Source organism: Lithobates pipiens, unplaced genomic scaffold, assembly GCF_037356315.1.
Source record: "Lithobates pipiens isolate NorthernLeopardFrog02 unplaced genomic scaffold, aLitPip1_a1.2 Scaffold_16, whole genome shotgun sequence".
Classification (NCBI taxonomy): domain Eukaryota; kingdom Metazoa; phylum Chordata; class Amphibia; order Anura; family Ranidae; genus Lithobates; species Lithobates pipiens.
Window position 1 is genome coordinate 250,137,935 of NW_027507748.1, and position 18,732 is coordinate 250,156,666.

General features: G+C 44.8%; 1 protein-coding gene across 2 annotated transcripts in view; it reads left to right on the top strand.

The window, feature by feature from the left end:
- The window catches only part of CNTN2 (contactin 2), a 393,010-nt gene that overhangs the window by 100,414 nt on the left and 273,864 nt on the right, over positions 1 to 18,732 (top strand). The window contains exon 3 of one of the 2 annotated variants that reach the window (XM_077481283.1): positions 17,847 to 17,991. In XM_077481283.1, coding sequence (XP_077337409.1) covers positions 17,847 to 17,991 — 145 coding nt within the window. Of the gene's footprint in view, positions 1 to 17,846; positions 18,029 to 18,732 lie in introns of both variants that reach the window. The other variant, XM_077481285.1, reaches the window with a different exon arrangement.

Consider the following 18,732-nt stretch of genomic DNA (forward strand, 5'->3'; position numbering starts at 1 on the left):
ATACAGTGACTGGATTGGAGACATCCAGAGACACTCGTTTGAGCATCGGAGGATCGGGTTCACCCAGCATAGCGGAACATAGTGACGGAGCCAGCTGAAGCAAGCTGCAGTCACCAGACTAGAGCTACTACATGGAGTTCCAATCCAGTTGGTGAGCGGGTCAAAACCCACAGTTTGTTAACTTTCACACGCAGATAGACTCAGACTCCTGCACAGGCCTCACTGGGATCTATAGTTCCATGGAAGAGGGACAGAGTAACTGACACTAAGCAGGTCTGAGGCCTATCCACTCTGACGTTCCCAAACTTTGTAACCTAGCTCCTAAGTTACACCAGGAGCACCTTTACCTCAACTAAACTTACTTTAACTTGTGGATTACAAAGAGTTACTTTAGCTAGCGAAGACAAGAAGATCAAAGACTGAGTGCGATCTCACGCATAGCTTTAAAAATAAGGGAAGCTCCCAGATTATATATATATATATATATATATATATATATATATATATATAATCTATTTTGTAATTGTGTTGAAATTCGTTGTACTGTTGTCCTATGTTGGGATGACAGCACAATTACTGTAATTCACCCTTTGAAACATATTTACAGTAAAATACTTTTGGTTAAGTATCCAGTTGTGTGGAGTGTTTTCTCCCAGCAGGTGGAGCCAGTGAATCCTGAGGTTGCAAAACCGGTGTATATTGCATTACATTATATTGTACTGTATTGTGTTGCACCACAGCTGTGTCAAGGGGACTGAGTCAATTCAGGGGGGGGGGGGGGGGGGTCATTAGCAGAGTGCAGGCCCAAATCAAATTCAGCCACTCCTTCTGGGGTAAGTGCTACATTATACTAAATATACTGCAGCTAACTGAATCGCCTGCCTGTTCAATCTATATTAAATGGCACTCTCTGAGTCAACGCCAGCAGCACACTACACAGGGCCCACGTGCAGGCGGCCTTATATAGGGGTGTGGATTTAACCGCCTGAGCCATAATTGGCCAAAGGCACCCTGCCTTTGGCCGATTATGACTCTTTGCGGACGGCACTTTGATTGGCCAAAGCATGTGAGTCATAGTGCATGCTTGGGCAATCGTCAGACTGCTGTGCACTGTGCTCCTGCAGTGCATTATGTGCCATTACGCGCCGCTCGAATGTTCATTTTTCGACAAACGGGCGAACAGCCAATGTTCACGTCAAACTCATGTTCGACCCAAACAGAAAGCTCATCCTTATCTGTGACCAGCAATTTTTAAGTCTTGCCACGGGTTCTCAATTGGATTTAGGTCTGGACTTTGACTGGGCCATTCAAACATGCTTTGATCTAAACCATTCCATTATAGCTCTGGCTGTATGTTTGGGGTCGTTGTCCTGCTGGAAGGTGAACCTCCGCCCCAGTCTCAAGTCTTTTGCAGACTCTAACAGGTTTTGTTCAAAGATTGCCCCGTATTTGGCTACATCCATCTTCCAACAACTCTGACCAGCTTTGCTGTCCCTGCGGAAGAAAAACATCCCCACAACATGATGCTGCTACCACCATGTGTCACGATGGGGATGGTGTGTTCAGGGTCATTTGCAGTGTTAGTTTTCCACCGTTAGCATTTTGCTTCTAGGCAAAAACTTTTAATTTTGGTCTCATCTGACCAGAGCACCTTCTTTCACATTGCGGTGTCCCCCACATGGCTTCTTGTAAACTGGACTTCTTATGGCAATGGCTTTCGTCCATAAAGGCCAGATTTGTGGAGTGCACCTCTAATAGTTGCCCTGAAAATAGATTCTCCCACCTAAGCCTTGGATCTCTGCAGCTCCTCGAGTTACCATGGGCCTCTTGTCTGCTTCTCTGATTAATGCTCTCCTTACCCGGCCTGTCAATTTAGGTGGACGGCCATGTCTTGGTAGGTTTGCAGTTGTGCCATACTCTTTCCATTTTCTGATGATGGATTGAACAGTGCTCCGTGACATGTTCAAAGTGTGGGATATTTTTTTTAAAACCTCACCCTGCTTTAAACTTCTCCACAACTTTATCTCTGACCTGTCTGATGTGTTCCTTGGATTTCATGATGCTGTTTGTTCACTAAGGTTCTCTAACAAACCTCTAAAGGGGCTTCACAAAACAACTGTATTTATACTTAGATTCAATTACACACAGGTGGACTCTATTTACTAATTAAGTGACTTCTGAACGCAATTGGTTCCACTAGATTTTAGTTAGGGGTATCAGTAAAAGGGGCTGCTATAGACCTTGTGCTCCTCCACCTTCCATTTGAGAATGCCCTACAGATGCTCAATAGGGTAGGGTTTAGGTCTGGGGACTCAGTGCTGTCACAAAAGATATAATAAAATATTTACAAAAATGCGAGGGGTGTACTCACTTTTGTGAAATACTATATTTATAAAAAAAAGAAAAATTACTCAGAAACCCCAAACACCAAACAAATTTATTTAGCAGAGATCGTAGGGAATAAAATAGCGGTTGTTGCAATTTATGTCACATGATATTTCCCCTAAATGAATTTTAATGCAAGAAAGCACAATAGATAACCCATATTTTTTTGTAAAATATAAAATATGATTTTACACTGAGTAAATAGATACCAAACACATTGTGCTTTAAAATTGCACACACTCATGGAATGGCGCAAAACTACAGTACTTAAAAATCTCCATAGGCACCCCCTTTAAAAATGTTTACCAGTTTATCATTTTAGTGTTACAGAGAAGGTCTAGTGCTATAAATATTACTCTCACTCTAATGATTACAGTGATACCTCACATTTGTGGTTTGAACGCCATTTACATATGCGGATGCAACCTATGTATTCATTCACTTCTGCACGCGAGCACGAGGGGATTGGGTGTTTTTTAAATTATTATTTTTTTACACTTTTCCTTAATTTTTTTTATATTTTGATCACTTTTATTCCTGTTACAAGGAATTTAAACATCCCTTGTAACAGGAATAAGACATGTCAGGTCCTCTCTCTGGAGAGATCTGAGGTCTATAAGTCCCCACATCTCTCCTCTATGCTGGAAGGCCTGAGATAAAAATAATAAATCAATCCCAGGCTTTGCAGCAAAAAAAAAAAAAAGACAGTGTTTACATTTGCAAGAGCCGGATGTGACCTCATGATGTCTCTTCTGGCCGTCGAGGGTCATAGAATCTGCCTGTGGCGGTGGTTATCTCCAGCTCCCCAATCACACAGGAGAGATCGGAGAAGCACTGAATGGCGACGGGAGGGGGGGGGGGGATGTTCCATCCTGCTGCCTGTAAAAGGAATCAAGAAGCTAAACAGCCACTGAGATGGCTTTTACACTGTAGGTGATCGCCGGCTGAAAAAAGTGATATCTGGATGATGCCTGTAGCTGCGGCCACCATCTACATATCCTCACTTAAGGTCATATGACCTCAATCCAGGGAAAGTGATTAATATTATTATAGATGGCCAGCTGTAAAAATAAAAATAAAAAAACAAATGGAATGAAGTTAGCTTTTGTACAACAATACCCAAACCTGAGGCAGGTCAGCTTTAGCCTTTATAAAAATAACAAACATGTCTATACTTACCTACGCAATCCAATCGTTTTGCACAGAACAGCCCTGATCTTCTTCTTATTGGGTGCCCTGCTGGTGCTCCAGGCCCCTCCTCTTCATTAGGAGAGCCGCTTTCCATGGGGACACCCATATGGGCTCACTTATGAGTTCCGCTGCTGCGCCAATTGACAGACAGCCGGACTCGGCCCCACGTCACTGGATTTGATTGACAGCAGCAGGAGCCAATGGCTAATGCTGCTATCAATCTGTCCAATGAGAAGAGAGAACTCGACTGGAGCCAGTGCGCTCATGCACATTGCTGGATCGAATCAGGCTCAGATAAGAAAAAGGGGGGTCTGGAGGGAGCTGCAGCACAACAAAACTTTGAGGCTTTATAACCACTTTAATGTATGCTTATTTGCATTTCAGAATACACCACCATATTTAACCTAATGAAGATTGTTCTTGTGAAGCGATGGGTTGCACTCTGTAATCTATATGCAGTTCTTGATATAGTCTATACATGTTGGTGGTTGATTTGTTTAAATAAGATTATCTTGTGCTATTACTGTATTGGCTTTTAAATATTTGTATAATAAACTGTCATTGTTTAATTTTGGATGTTAATATCGAGTGCCTGAAAAATCCAGGGCAAGGTGTCTGTCCTGCAGGTAGTTTTCTTTTTGAGGAACTCCAGGACGTTGATTGTTTTGCAGTGACTAAGCCAGCTCTCAGCAAAACCTTGCCTCTGTTGGTAGAGGATGTGCCTTCACAGATGGCTGCTCCACCTGAAAATGGTCCTCCTGGCCCAATACAGCTGGTTCAGCATGGCCTTGCACTAATCCCCCCCCCCCACTTCCGGGGGTTAAGCCAAAGTGCAGGGGACCCAACATTGATCCTGTGGAGTGTGTCAACGGTAACCTGGCCACTCTGTCTACCAAGTACAGTATATCTGTTTCTAATACTACCACTATTTGAGTGCAGGGGGTTCTGCTCTTCTGATGTTCCAGATACTGATATTGTCCTGTCTCATAGGGAATAGGACCACCTATGTCCAGCAGCGATGAAACAACAGAGCTGGTCTGGAGTCTGTACCTGGACCAAGCACTGGCAACGCTGAAGGATCTCACCCTCCTCTTGAGCCCTGCTTATCTACATTGGAAAGGTGGTTTGTTGCATGTGTCTGCCATAATGCTGTGGATGCTTACCTGACAACTGAAGCTTGCAGGGGCAAGTGCTTAACCCACTTGGCCGTGGCTGAGTCAGTATTTAAATTGCTTTGTCAAGGCGTGGCATGGCTTGGAGTGTTCCAGGACATTGAGGCATTGAGGCTGGAAAAATCTACAGTGGGATGAAAAATCTACAGTCATGTGGGAGTGTTTTGGGCATTCTACAGACCTTTCACAACTTAGAAGAACAAAATAGGTGTGTATTATCCCGCGTTCACTAGCCTGTGTCTTACTACTTCCTCTGAGGAAGTCATGTGATCGTGACGATACGCATGGGAGGAGTCGGGTGACAGAATACTGTTTGGAGAGCATACAGGAGCTGCTGCCCCATTGGATGATTTTTTTAAAGCACACTGTGGATTTTATGCAATAAATGTGAAACCTTTATATACTACACAATGGGAGTGTATCTTTTATACTGAGGGGTCGTGGAGGAAAGGGTCTATAGAAAACCCGCTCAGCGAGGAGAAAGGAGACTGGAAGGAGATTCAATTGAGGAGCCTGGAATTAACCCCAGCATGGGAAGGCGATTTTAGACCTGGAGGTGAGTGCAGTGGTAAAAGGAGGTGGGAGTCACTGCACAATTGTATTAACTGAAAACCACAAGGGTAAAGGTGGAAAAACTGGAGGATTTGAGAAGCACATTTAAAGGGAAATATATTTGAAAGAAGAAAAGCACTACTAATTGAACTACATTCATCTTGGACTGTCACATTTGTTTTATTTTATTGTACACGAGAAAGTTTGTCTGAATAATGAAAGTAGTTTTGTGGTTTGAATGAAGGTTTTGGTTTAACAACACAAATTGGATTGCACACGGATAGGCGCAACCAACATTTTTGATTTATTAACGTAGAAGAATAGACTAGCTCTGTGATCTCGGAATATCACAGGGTGTGTAAGGAACCCAGTCTGGGGCACTACCTTTTTTTTTTTTTTTTTATTGTATTTTTTATTGAAAGTATAAAGATAACAAGATTACAGTATCTTACACTTTTATATAAGTGTGCAGAGAAACAATATTAACAGCATACATAACAAATCAGAAAAAAAAGGGGAGAGGAGGGGAAAGGAGAGAGGGGGAAGAGGGGGAAGTGATAAGGAAGGTCCAGTACAATCAATATGCCATCAAAATAACAGACATTTACGGCGCAGAGCACAGATCACTATAACCAAACGTTTATATACCAGGAGGCAAGGGATAAGGAAATTTCCTCTCCTGCAGGAGGTTATGGAACTGATAGGAAGAGTTCAATGCTTAAATTAGCTGGCCTAAGGGGGCACAGAGTAAGAACCAGGATTAAGTTCAGAATGATTCCACAGATCCCAAATCCTAGAGAACTGTGGTATAGTGTCATGGACTATTGCCGTAAGCCGCTCCATACGACCAATGAATTCTAGGTTCTGCAAAACTTGGGAGAGAGCGGGTAGAGTTTGGGAGAGCCATCGTACAGGGATGGCTCTTTTAGCTGCTATTAGAATAAAGGTGGCGAGTTTCTGAGCATGTTTGGAGAGTCAAGGGATCGGTAGCCCTAATAAGAAATGCAGAGGGTCTAATGGAAGGGAAATCTCAAACAGAGCCTGGAGGATGGACTGTATTGTAAGCCAGAATGGGTGGATCAGGGGGCAGTCCCAGAAAATGTGGAAATGAGAGCCCGTGTCTCCCTGGCATCTCCAACACACCTTAGGGGTCTTAGTGGGGCACTACATTTACATACATGCAGGGCCGCTGATAGGGCAGTACAACCAGCCCTGTTGTACCGGGCCCAGCCAGCAGGGGGGGCCCGAGCAGATTTCTAGCTAAAAAAACGAATTTGCTAAATAACTTTATTAACCTGCACCTACTTGATTGGCAAGGTATATAGTACCTTCCTGGGCCCCATCAGGTTAATATAGGGGCCCAGGAGGTGAGAGAAGAAGAGGGACTTTTTCTCCATTTTTGGGTGGAGGCATACAATCCCTGCTCTGCATCTGTGTACCTTGTGCTCACTGTATACTTTCCTAGGCGGATGGATTCAATTGTAATGCGGCTTCCTTCCCTCAGTGAGTGCCGTGCTGCTGCAGCCTGAAGGAGAGACTGAAAGAGGGAGTAATCCTGATGCTGGTCCCACAGGCAAGCAATTCCCCTACACACATCACATCACACACACTGACCCATCACACAGGCTGAGGCTTGGTCCCCTCATGGTCATGGTCATTATGATGATCAAAGCACCGCAGGTTCTCTATGCTTTGATCATCATAATGACCATGAGCACATAGTGAGATGCTACTTTACACGTGTGATGGGGGGAAGGGACAGTAAAAACACACAGCCAAGGTGCATTTTTACCACCCCCAAATCACTCCCCTTTAAGAATTTTTCACCCAAGCTTTGCAATCAGGTCCACCTGTCAGTTTTTCCTGTGGACCAGTGGGTACAGTAGCTGTGTATGATGGCACTGTGGTGGCAATTGATGGGTACAGTAGCATATGATTTTCAGTTTGTTTGCACCCCCCTCATACATTTTGAGCACCGCCTGCCACTGATGTGGACCTGATTGAAAGCCGCATGTAGGTCTACAGGAGTCCAGATATGAATTGACTTGAGTCCATTCAGGTAAAAAAATAATAATAATAGAATAATAATGGTTATTAAAGTGCAGTTCCACCCAAAAGTGGAACTTCTGCTCATCTTATTCCTCGCCCCCTCCGTGCCACAATTTGCACCTTTTGAGGGGGAAATGGGAGGGGGGGGGTTAAGGTATCAGCTATCCTTTTCCACTTTCGGGAGTCCCTGCCACAGAGCTGTGATGTCACCGTGGGGCTTACTCCTCCTCCCCCTGACCACCGGGCCAAAAGGGGAGAGGAGCAGGGCCTTGCGCATGTGCAGTAGGGTTTCCGGCGTGAAGCTGAAAGGCTACACTGCCGGGTTCCCTTACCCACAATGGTGGTGGAGCACCCAACAGCTGATGGAAATATCCGCTGTGGGTGTCGACATCGCTGGACTCCAGCACAGGTAAGTGTCCTTTTATTAAAAGCTAGCAGCTGCAGTATGTGTAGCTTCTGGCTTTTAATGTTTATTTTTTTGGGGGCGTAACACCACTTTAAAGGTTCACCTTTTGGAACCTCATACATGTTTCAGCTCCTGCCACCTTCCCCCCCAGATTTTGTGACAGCATGGAGTCAGGGGCGGAGCCAGGGGTGGGGTTGTGGGCAGGGCCAATTGGGCCCTGTCAGGTACGCTGTATGGGGCCCCATGATTTCTAACAGCGGCCCTGCATATATGGAATAGAGCTCGTGCAGCCCCTGGACAGTCCAACAATCCTACAGATTGGGCACACACATCCTACCACAGCTGAGTTGGGCATTCTTCCCGATGCTGCATACTATACTTGAGTGAGGAACTTTATTTAAACACTTATCAATATTTGCTGGTTATTCTGTAATAATAAAGGATGTTCTATGTATATTGCCATTTAACCTGTTGCATATTTTCAGTTGCACTTTTGTAAAGTAAATTATGGTGTGTAGCACTGACCCCTGAAGGAGCTGCTGGTTTTGCTGGGCTTACCATTTAACGTCTCCACCTCGTTGTTGTCTAGGGGTTCCCGAGGTTGATGGCCCAATAACTGCAGAGACCGACACTTGAATCCCTTTTAGGAATTTTTATTTGCATAAAACGTTGGACAGAACACAGTCTCTCAGTTGGGAATAGAAGGATATGGGTAGTAAATCGCAGGTACCTTTTGGAAACTGCTGACACTTGAGATGTCTCTCTAGATAATCCAGGGAATAGCCATTCACAACTGGATATTTCAACTACCGGATAAATCCCTGTTTGTGGATTTAGCAGCCGACAGGTGATTTAAGCTTGGCAAAGTCTCTGCCACAGACTTGATTGTAGAACTTTAAATGAGAACAGAAACTTAGGTGTAACCGAAGGATGAAATTAGGAACTTTCTTAAGGCCCATACACACGATCAGACTTTTTGACAACAAACATGCAAATTAGCTGTTTTGGAGCAACATCCTACCGTGTGTACGCTCCATCGGACAAACTTTTTTGGTTTTCATCGGACTTTTGTTGGCTGTGCGAACGGACAAACTTTCTGGGAACAAAAGTCTGATGGAGCAAAGTCTGATCGTGTGTACAGAAAACCATAGGACTTTTGTACAAAGTACAAACAGGCATGCTCAGAATCAATGCAAAAGATCAGACAACAATACAGAAGTTGACCAAAGGTGGCGGTAAAGAGCAGAAAAACCACGTGATTTGGTGAAAGTTGGCTGAAAAAGTCCTGCTGTGTGTATACAATACAAGTTCAGGGCCGACGCCCTTTGTACAAAAATCCAAGGGAAAGTTTGTACTAAGTCCTATCGTGTGTATGAGGCTTTACAGTACCAGTATCTTGCAGCTGATCCAGCGATACCGTAAGAATGCCGATTTACTTGGTGTCCTTTAAGCTCAGCTTCCAGCCTCGTGTGTGGCCCTCTTCTGAAGAGTCCTCCTCTGGTTGCGTTTTGAGTTGCTGGGCCTCTCCAAACCCGAAACGGCACCGGACCACCTTGAAATCCTCCTTCCAGTTAGTGTGCCTCGGAAGCCAGTCCCGAGGCTCGGAAACGGATGGAACCGCACCCCAGGCCATGAGGGGGCTGATCAGGAGGACCAGGACCATGGAATCAGAACATACTTCTGGACTGGAACCCAGAACCACGTGACCTCAGCACTTTAAGTACCCTCCACTGGAATACACAGCGAGATAACGCACCCACCGATTGGCTGTGAGAGAGAGATTGGTACCCAATGCGTCCAACCAGACTGCATTCTAATGCCTGTCAGAGATTATACATACACCTATGACCAGGCAGAACACAATACAGTCCAGCCAAACTGATGCCAGAATCACAATTTACATAATTTAACCCTAAGACCCAACTATGGTCTTAGGAAAACTAAATTTACAAAACCTAGCACGTGCTCTTCAGGAGTACTAGCACTACATGTGTTATAATGCACATGTCATTAAACGACTTATGTTTTGCTGCTCTGATCCAGTATGAGAACGTACTTAGTGTCAACGTGCAAATTAATGTAGGCAGGTGCCTATTGTAACAAGAGCAGAGAAACACACGGAGTGTGAAGATCAGTGCTAACCCTGTTGGCTACAGATAAGTCAAAGTCCTGATGGTTAAGGATATTTCATTCCGGAGGGTCACAAGTTTTGTATATAAATAAGAGATAATAAAATGTCTTTTTCTAATCTGTGCTAAAGCTGGTTAGGAGGCTTCAAGGGCGGGTTGGGAGCCCGATGTCTGTGAAAATAAAGCAGGGGGAGGTAGAGAGAAGCACCAAGCCACCTATATTGCAGTATGGTTTATTAGATAAAATCATAGGTTAAAAAGCAATTGTTACCTTTCTTCCCGAATAATTTGTGAGTGCATGTATAGTTGACAGCGCTTGAGCACGAGTCAGCCCAGGAGTAGATCCCGGCCATGGCTAGCCCATCTCAGCTGCAGCTGTGAAGGCCAGCAGTCGGGGAGACGCCAGCTCGTGTACTTGGTGACAGGGGAAATCTGCAGCTGTCAAAGCCCAGTTCAGCCTGGGGATAATCCAGCCTATTGGAACGCATTTTGGAGGCAAGGCCACAACTCGATACTATAAATATTCTGGCTGATTGCTGCAGGGGTTGGGTTGTGTGTATGACTACTTCATCTGCAGTTGTGTCACATATCCTGTGTCTTTGGGTATAAATATCTACAGAGGCTCGACCCCAAAAAGAGACTCTAATGGAAGGAGATCTGTGAGGACCAACTGCTTTGATGTGACTGCTCTTGTTCTTTAGTTACTTCCTCTAATGGGCTCATTCTTTAACCACTTGCTTCCTGGGCACTTAAACCCCGCACTTAAACCCCCCTCAGTCCCAGACCAATTTTGAGCTTTCAGCGCTGTCGCACTTTGAATGACAATTGCGCGGTCATACAACACTGTACCCAAATGAAATTTTTATCATTTTTTTTCCCACAAATAGAGCTTTCTTTTGGTGGTATTTAGTTACAGCTCGGAGTTTTATTTTTTGCTAAACAAACAAAAAAAGATGCAAAAAAAAAAAAAAAAAAAATCATGTTTTAATAGTTTGTTATACAATTTTGCAAACGGGTCATTTTTCTCCTTCATTGAAGTGCGCTGATTAGGCGGCACTGATGGGCTGCATTGGTGGGCACTGATGGGCTGCATTGGTGGGCACTGATAGGCTGCATTGGTGGGCACTGATAGGCTGCACTGGTGGGCACTGATAGGCATAGTTAATACGGCACTAATAGGCACAGATAAGGCGGCACCGATCGGCACAGATAAGGCGGCACTGATGGGCAAAGATGGGCACAGATAAGATGGCATGGATGGGTGGCACGGATAAGTGGCACGGATGGGCACTGATAGGTACCACTGATAGATGGGACTGATGGGCACTGATAGGTGGCACTGATAGGTGGCTCTGATAGGTGGCACTGCTGGGCACTGATGGGCGGCACTGCTGGGCACTGATGGGCGGCACTGCTGGGCACTGATGGGCGGCACTGGGGTGCAGCACCTTTAAGGAAGATTGTGGGCACTGTGGGTGGCACTGTTGGTGGCACTGCTGGATGGCACTGTGGGTGGCATTGTGGGTGGCGCTGTGGGCACTATGGGCACTGCTGGGTGGCACTGATGGGGGGCACTTACTTTCATTCAGGATGGCACTACGGTGGGCAGGTGGGCACTGGCAGGAGGCAGGTGGTCAGCTGTATTGCTGGCCGTGATCGGGACTGATGTCCCAATCATGGCCGCCGGTGATCGACTTTTTTTTTCTCTCCTCGCGCTGTCAGCGCGAGGAGGAATAATAGCCGATTGCCGGCTCCGTTCTGTCACATGATCAGCTGTCATTGGCTGACAGCTGATCACGTGATAAGGGGTCGGGATCGACCCCTTGCACGGATCGGTGATCAGGCGAGTCTCGTGGACTCGCCGATCACAGAGCGCGCCGCGCGCGCCCCTCAGGGGGCGCGCAGGCCGCTCGTAACCGGGACGACGTCAATAGACGTAGTCCCGGAAAAGTAGATCCGCGCTAATGCCGTCATTTGGCAATAGCGCGGATCTCAAGTGGTTAAGGATCCACATTCTATAGACTTTTGTTGCTATGGACATTATTTAATTTGGGTATGGGCCAAACTAAGCTCTTTGTACCTTTTCCTATACATATCGCTTTGGACAGTGTCTAGGAGGCCATCAGGGTTGGCTTAGCCCTTCCTCCTCTGGGCTGGCCGCTCAGCTGTCGGCTAATTGCCAGCTCTCTTCTCTTTCCACAGTTACCAGCTGTTCCCGATGATGCTCGTCTGACCTGCCTATTTAAAGCCTCCCAGCTCACTTTTTCCTTTGCCTTCACGTTGGTCACATCACAAGGAACCATCTCCTGCTGTTTGTTTCAAGACTGGCTTGCTGACATCCCTCCTGGCTTCTTATCCTGCTTGCAGTTGCTCTCCTTGGATCCCTGACTAAGGGCCCAACTCCCGAAAAAAAACAACCCCACACCATAACCCTTCACCAAATGATTTGGACCAGTGCACAAAGCAAAGAGTCCTGACCTCAACCTGATAGAACACATTTGGGATGATTTAGAGTGTTGACTGCAAGCCAGACATTCTCGTCCAACGTCTGTGCCTGCACCCTACAGGCAAAGTTCATGTGCATGTAAAGACGGGTGTCCCAATACTTTGGACAATATAGTGTATATGTGACTCTCAAACTTGTCAGTAAAGGAACTTTATTTAAAGACTAAATTTACTTTTTTTCCTAAAGTGATGTTCTAAAGGAGATTATTATTATTAATAATAATAATAATAATATTATTATTTTTTTTTACCAAAGGTATAATTCCCCCATGGGGTGGGACTTTAAAGGCTCAAAAGAGTATTTGTTATTTTTTGTACAAATATATACATTTTATTTAAACTTCAATAATATTCAGTATTAAAATTCCACATATCAGAGTGAACACAAAAAACATTTTCCAATATATACATGAATAGCAAAGTGGCTGAACTTGTTATCTTTTCAGGTGTGTGCCTCTTCAGTGGGTGCAGCCACATCTTCCAATAGAAGAGGGACACAAAAAAGGGGCAGATTGCTGAAGTTGTAATCGTCCCCTCTAATCTTTCAAACAGCAAGTGGTCCCTGTAATGGTCCTACATGATAAATTAAGTGCTCCTGCTGGAAAAACAAAAGGAGGGAGGAAAGAAATAGCTGATACATGATTATGGTAAAAGGTGTTAATTCTTTAGCCCAGGGCTCGAGTCCTGCGGGAACGCATGGGAACGGCGTTCCCGTACTATTTCCACAACGGGAACGCCGTTCCCATTAGCCGCTTGAGGCTATTCAGTGCGTAGTCCGCAGCTCCTCGGCCGCCCGAGTGACTGGTTGCTAGGCTAGGGCCGCTCCGCGTCTAGCAACCGGTCACATGACGTCGGCCATACACGTGGGCACGCCCTGGAGTCAGTGGGCAGTGCGCATACGGCCTCCAGCGCAGCCAGCGACAGACACATGCCGCTGGGATCCGGACTGTCTCCTCCCTCCCCTCTACCCAGTGCCAGACAGTCCAGGCCTCCTGGGGCCACAGCCACTGCACTGCTACCAGTTTACTTCTCTCCCGAGAAGTAAACCAGGTTAGTCACTAGTGTGTTAAGTTGCACTCTGCATTACTCCGCCAATACTCTGCAATACCCCGCCAATACTCTCATTACTCCACCAATACTCTGCATTACTCAATACTCTGCAATACCCCGCCAATACTCTGCAATACCCCGCCAATACTCTGCATTACCCAATACTCTGCATTACCCAATACTCTGCAATACCCCGCCAATACTCTGAAATACCCCGCCAATACTCTGAAATACCCCGCCAATACTCTGAAATACCCAATACTCTGCAATACCCCGCCAATACTCTGCAATACTCTGCAATACCCCGCCAATACTCTGCAATACCCCGCCAATACTCTGCAATACCCCGCCAATACTCTGCAATACCCTGCCAATACTCTGCAATACCCCGCCAATACTCTGCATTACCCAATACTCTGCAATACCCCGCCAATACTCTGCATTACCCAATAATCTGCATTACCCCGCCAATACTCTGCATTACCCAATACTCTGCATTACCCAATACTCTGCAATACCCCGCCAATACTCTGCAATACCCCGCCAATACTCTGCAATACCCCGCCAATACTCTGCATTACCCAATACTCAGCAATACTCTGCATTACCCAATACTCTGCATTACCCAATACTCTGCAATACTCTGCATTACCCAATACTCTGCATTACCCAATACTCTGCATTACCCTGCCAATACTCTGCAATACCCCGCCAATACTCTGCAATACCCCGCCAATACTCTGCAATACCCCGCCAATACTCTGCAATACCCCGCCAATACTCTGCAATACCCCGCCAATACTCCGCATTACCCAATACTCTGCAATACATAGCCAATACTCTGCAATACATAGCCAATACTCTGCAATACCCCGCCAATACTCTGCAATACCCCGCCAATACTCTGCAATACCCCGCCAATACTCTGCAATACCCAATACTCTGCAATACCCCGCCAATACTCTGCAATACCCAATACTCTGCAATATCCCGCCAATACTCTGCATTACCCAATACTCTACAATACCCTGCCAATACTCTGCATTACCCAATACTCTGCATTACCCCGCCAATACTCTGCATTACCCAATACTCTGCAATACCCTGCCAATACTCTGCAATACCCTGCCAATACTCCGCAATACCCAATACTCCGCAATACCCAATACTCCGCAATACCCAATACTCCGCAATACCCAATACTCTGCATTACCCAATACTCCGCATTACCCAATACTCCGCATTACCCAATACTCTGCATTACCCAATACTCTGCATTACCCAATACTCTGCATTACCCAATACTCCGCATTACACAATACTCCGCATTACCCAATACTCCGCATTACCCAATACTCCGCATTACCCAATACTCCGCAATACCCAATACTCCGCAATACCCAATACTCCGCAATACCCAATACTCCGCATTACCCAATACTCCGCATTACCCAATACTCTGCATTACCCAATACTCTGCAATACCCTGCCAATACTCTGCATTACACAATACTCTGCAATACCCTGCCAGTACTCTGCAATACCCTGCCAGTACTCTGCAATACCCTGCCAGTACTCTGCAATACCCTGCCAGTACTCTGCAATACCCTGCCAGTACTCTGCAATACCCTGCCAATACTCTGCAATACATACCCTGCCATTACTCTGCAATACCCTGCCAATACTCTGCAATACTCTGCAATGCCCTGCCAATACTCTGCATTACCCAATACTCTGCAATACCTTGCCAATACTCTGCATTACCCAATACTCTGCATTACCCAATACTCTGCATTACCCTGCCAGTACTCTGCAATACCCTGCCAATACTCTGCAATACATACCCTGCCATTACTCTGCAATACCCTGCCAATACTCTTCAATACCCCATCAATACTCTGCAATACCCTGCCAGTACTCTGCAATATATACCCTGCCAATACTCTGCAATACTCTGCAATACCCTGCCAATACTCTGCAATGCAATACCCTGCCAATACTCTGCAATGCAATACCCTGCCAATACTCTGCAATGCAATACCCTGTCAATACTCTGCAATACATACCCTGCCAATACTCTGCAATACATACCCTGCCAATACTCTGCAATGCAATACCCTGTCAATACTCTGCAATACATACCCTGCCAATACTCTGCAATACATACCCTGCCGATACTTACTCTGCAATACCCTGCCAATACTCTGCATTACATACCCTGCCGATACTTACTCTGCAATACTTACCCTGCCAATACTCTGCAATACCCTGCCAATACTCTGCAATACATACCTCGCTGATACTCTGCAATACCCTGCCAATACTCTGCAATACATACCCTGCCGATACTTACTTTGCAATACTTACCCTGCCAAGACTCTGCAATACCCAGCAATGCCCTGCCAATAATCTGCAATACCCAGCAATAATCTGCCATACCCTGCCAATACTTTGCAATACCCTGCCAATACTTATCCTGACAATATTCTGCAATACCCTGCCAATACTTACCCTGCCAATACATATTCTGCTAATACCCAGCCATACCCATCCATGCTCAGCCAAAATATTATTGGAGGAGATGACGTGGATATTACAGTGGGGGAGATGTATATTGCAGTGGGGACTATATGGTGGTGACATTTTCACAGGTTTTTGCAAATTCAATTATTATTTGCTGATCCGATCTGTGACTCTGATCCAAGGAATGATCCGATCCGTGAGTTTTTTGATCCGTTGCCGATTATCTTGCACGGCAAGGGCAACGTTTTTCCAGTTTGTGGGATATTTTCTAATTTGCTGTATTTGAATTTGGAACAGGGTGTATTTGTGTTAGAAATTCCCTGCGAGGGAAAGATCATCACCCATTGTGTTGATTATTCTGTTTGACAAGTTAACTTATTTTGTTTTTGTAAACTGGCACTTTACAATAAATGTACTGTATTTTCTGTGAAATATATATGCATATGAGCGTACCTTTATTTATTTTTATTTTTTTTGGTGGGGGAGTGGATCTTGGGTGGGAGTTCCCACACTTTTTTCCCCAGGACTTGACCCCTGCTTTAGCCTACTTCATTTAGGTATCACACTAACTAGACCAGACACCATAGCCATAAACGGCACTCAAAGCTGGGGAAAAAGGTTGATAGAAACAGTTTTTCTACAAACAATTTCAATCAATTACTAGGAGATTAAGAGAAAAAATGTCACTTAATTCTGCTGCTAGCTGTTCAGCCGTAAGTGTATGGACCAAGAATGGGTTAACTGTATGCACAGCATATTCTTCCACAAACAAAAATGCACAAACTGTAGAAATGCGGGACCAATAAGGACCCAACTAAATGCCAATTGCAGTTATGATGGCTGTTTGGAACATTTTTTTTATTATACATGAAAACACGTTACTGTGTCAGGATTTGGATTTGAACCTAGAACCTCTGTGGTCTCTGGCTGTAGCTCTTCTTGTGCCACCAGAAATGCTAGACAGCTCCCTGCCTGATCATTTGGACAACATAGCCTTGTATCTTATTTCTTGTGAACCTTGAACTCTTTGCTACCCGCATGAACTTCCTGATTTAAGTCATGTCTTTGCATGTCCTGATTACCAGATTGTTGTGCTCTCTCCAGTCAACATATTGCTCCTTTGCGCACCCGCAGTGGTCCTTATCTTCAATTTTGGCTTGTTCCTTGGCTATGCGTCCACTCCTTCCCAACCTGCAACCAATTTGTTATCAACCTTTGGCTTGTCTGCTGGCTACGCTTCTGCTTGATCCCTACCTTTTAAGTCTGATACCAAATCATGGCTTGCCCACCTCCCTGTGGGTTTATCCTGAGGACCACAACCTGGCAATAGCATGCAGTAAAGCCCATACCCACCATCAGGAGCTCTGGTGAAGACTGGTTAGTGCTTAGGACCCATGCCTCCGGTGAGCCCATGTCATTCACCAGGGTGACCTACTTGTGTAATTATCCTGCTGGTCAGTAGGAACTTCTACAGGTATAGCAACGGGTCTCCGAGCTTGACCCCAACTGTGAAATACTGACAGCCAACATGTGGATGCGTAATGGCCATGTGGTGCCCATGGTAGCCCTTCCACCTTAGAGCCTATATTGGCTATTTAGTCTTCCCCTGCTAACAATAGTTTTGTGTGGCATATGTTTTAATCTTTATTTTTATTTTTTTAACTAACTGTTTGCGGTTTTGTCTGTGCAAACAATTGCTCCTCAAGATCTGAATGCATGCAATGCAGAATGTCACCAGGATGAAAAAATTACACAAACGTGTATATTTGCCTTGAAAAAGCTGGTAGGATATGATGAATCCATTTACTAATTTCTTGTCCTGAATAAAAGACACTTTAATTTAATTAGTTCTTTAAATTTTAACTAGATTTCTTTCCCTTTCAGCCTTACAATCTACCAAAGGACCAGTTGTAAGATATGGTCCAGTATTTGAGGAACAGCCCCAGAACACATTGTTTCCAGAAGGTTCAGCTGAAGAACAAGTAACCCTCTCATGTCGTACTCGAGCTATTCCCGTAGCCAGCTACAGGTATAATTTAAGGATTATCTATGCAATGCATCCCTAGGTGAGATATAAAATATTGGAGAGTTCGTAGTATACCAATGTGTTTTGTAACCATATGATAGAACAAGAATTAGGAATATATGTCACACTATAAAGTATGGAAAATGGTTCACATTCATAGGACCAAAAAGTAGCTATAAATTCCTTTTTTATTGCACAAATTAGTTGATTTTAGCATGCACCTTAAGTTATTGAATTGTGCAAAATTTTGAGGGTAAAATTTGATTTAGAAAAGATTATTAATCCTATTAATAAAGGGCACCTTGGTCCAACAAGCGCCTTCCCAGTCAGTTGCTCTGTTGTTCATGACAAACACAGCCTCACCAACTTGGTAATGTCAAAACCTTTCTACTCTCCTCCCCCTGTCTGTCAGTGCTGATCTCTGGAGAAGGACAGTGTTTGGAAGCGTGCGTGGTCTTTACGGCTACTCTTGCCATATGGGGAATTTTTTGGACACGTGTATTTAAATCCTTGCAGTATATCTAATCTCAGAAACACAAAATGTATATTACTTGTCATTGTATTTCATTTATTAAGACTTTTTTCTCTTTTATTTTTTGCCTGATGACCCCTGTCAGTAACATTTACTGGCCTAGAATGACAACACTCACTTACTGCATTGTATTTATGGAGATGCAGCTAAGATACCCTAGGAGCTAAACCTCTTTCCCTGTAACCTAAGACTACTGGAGCTTATTTTTCTCA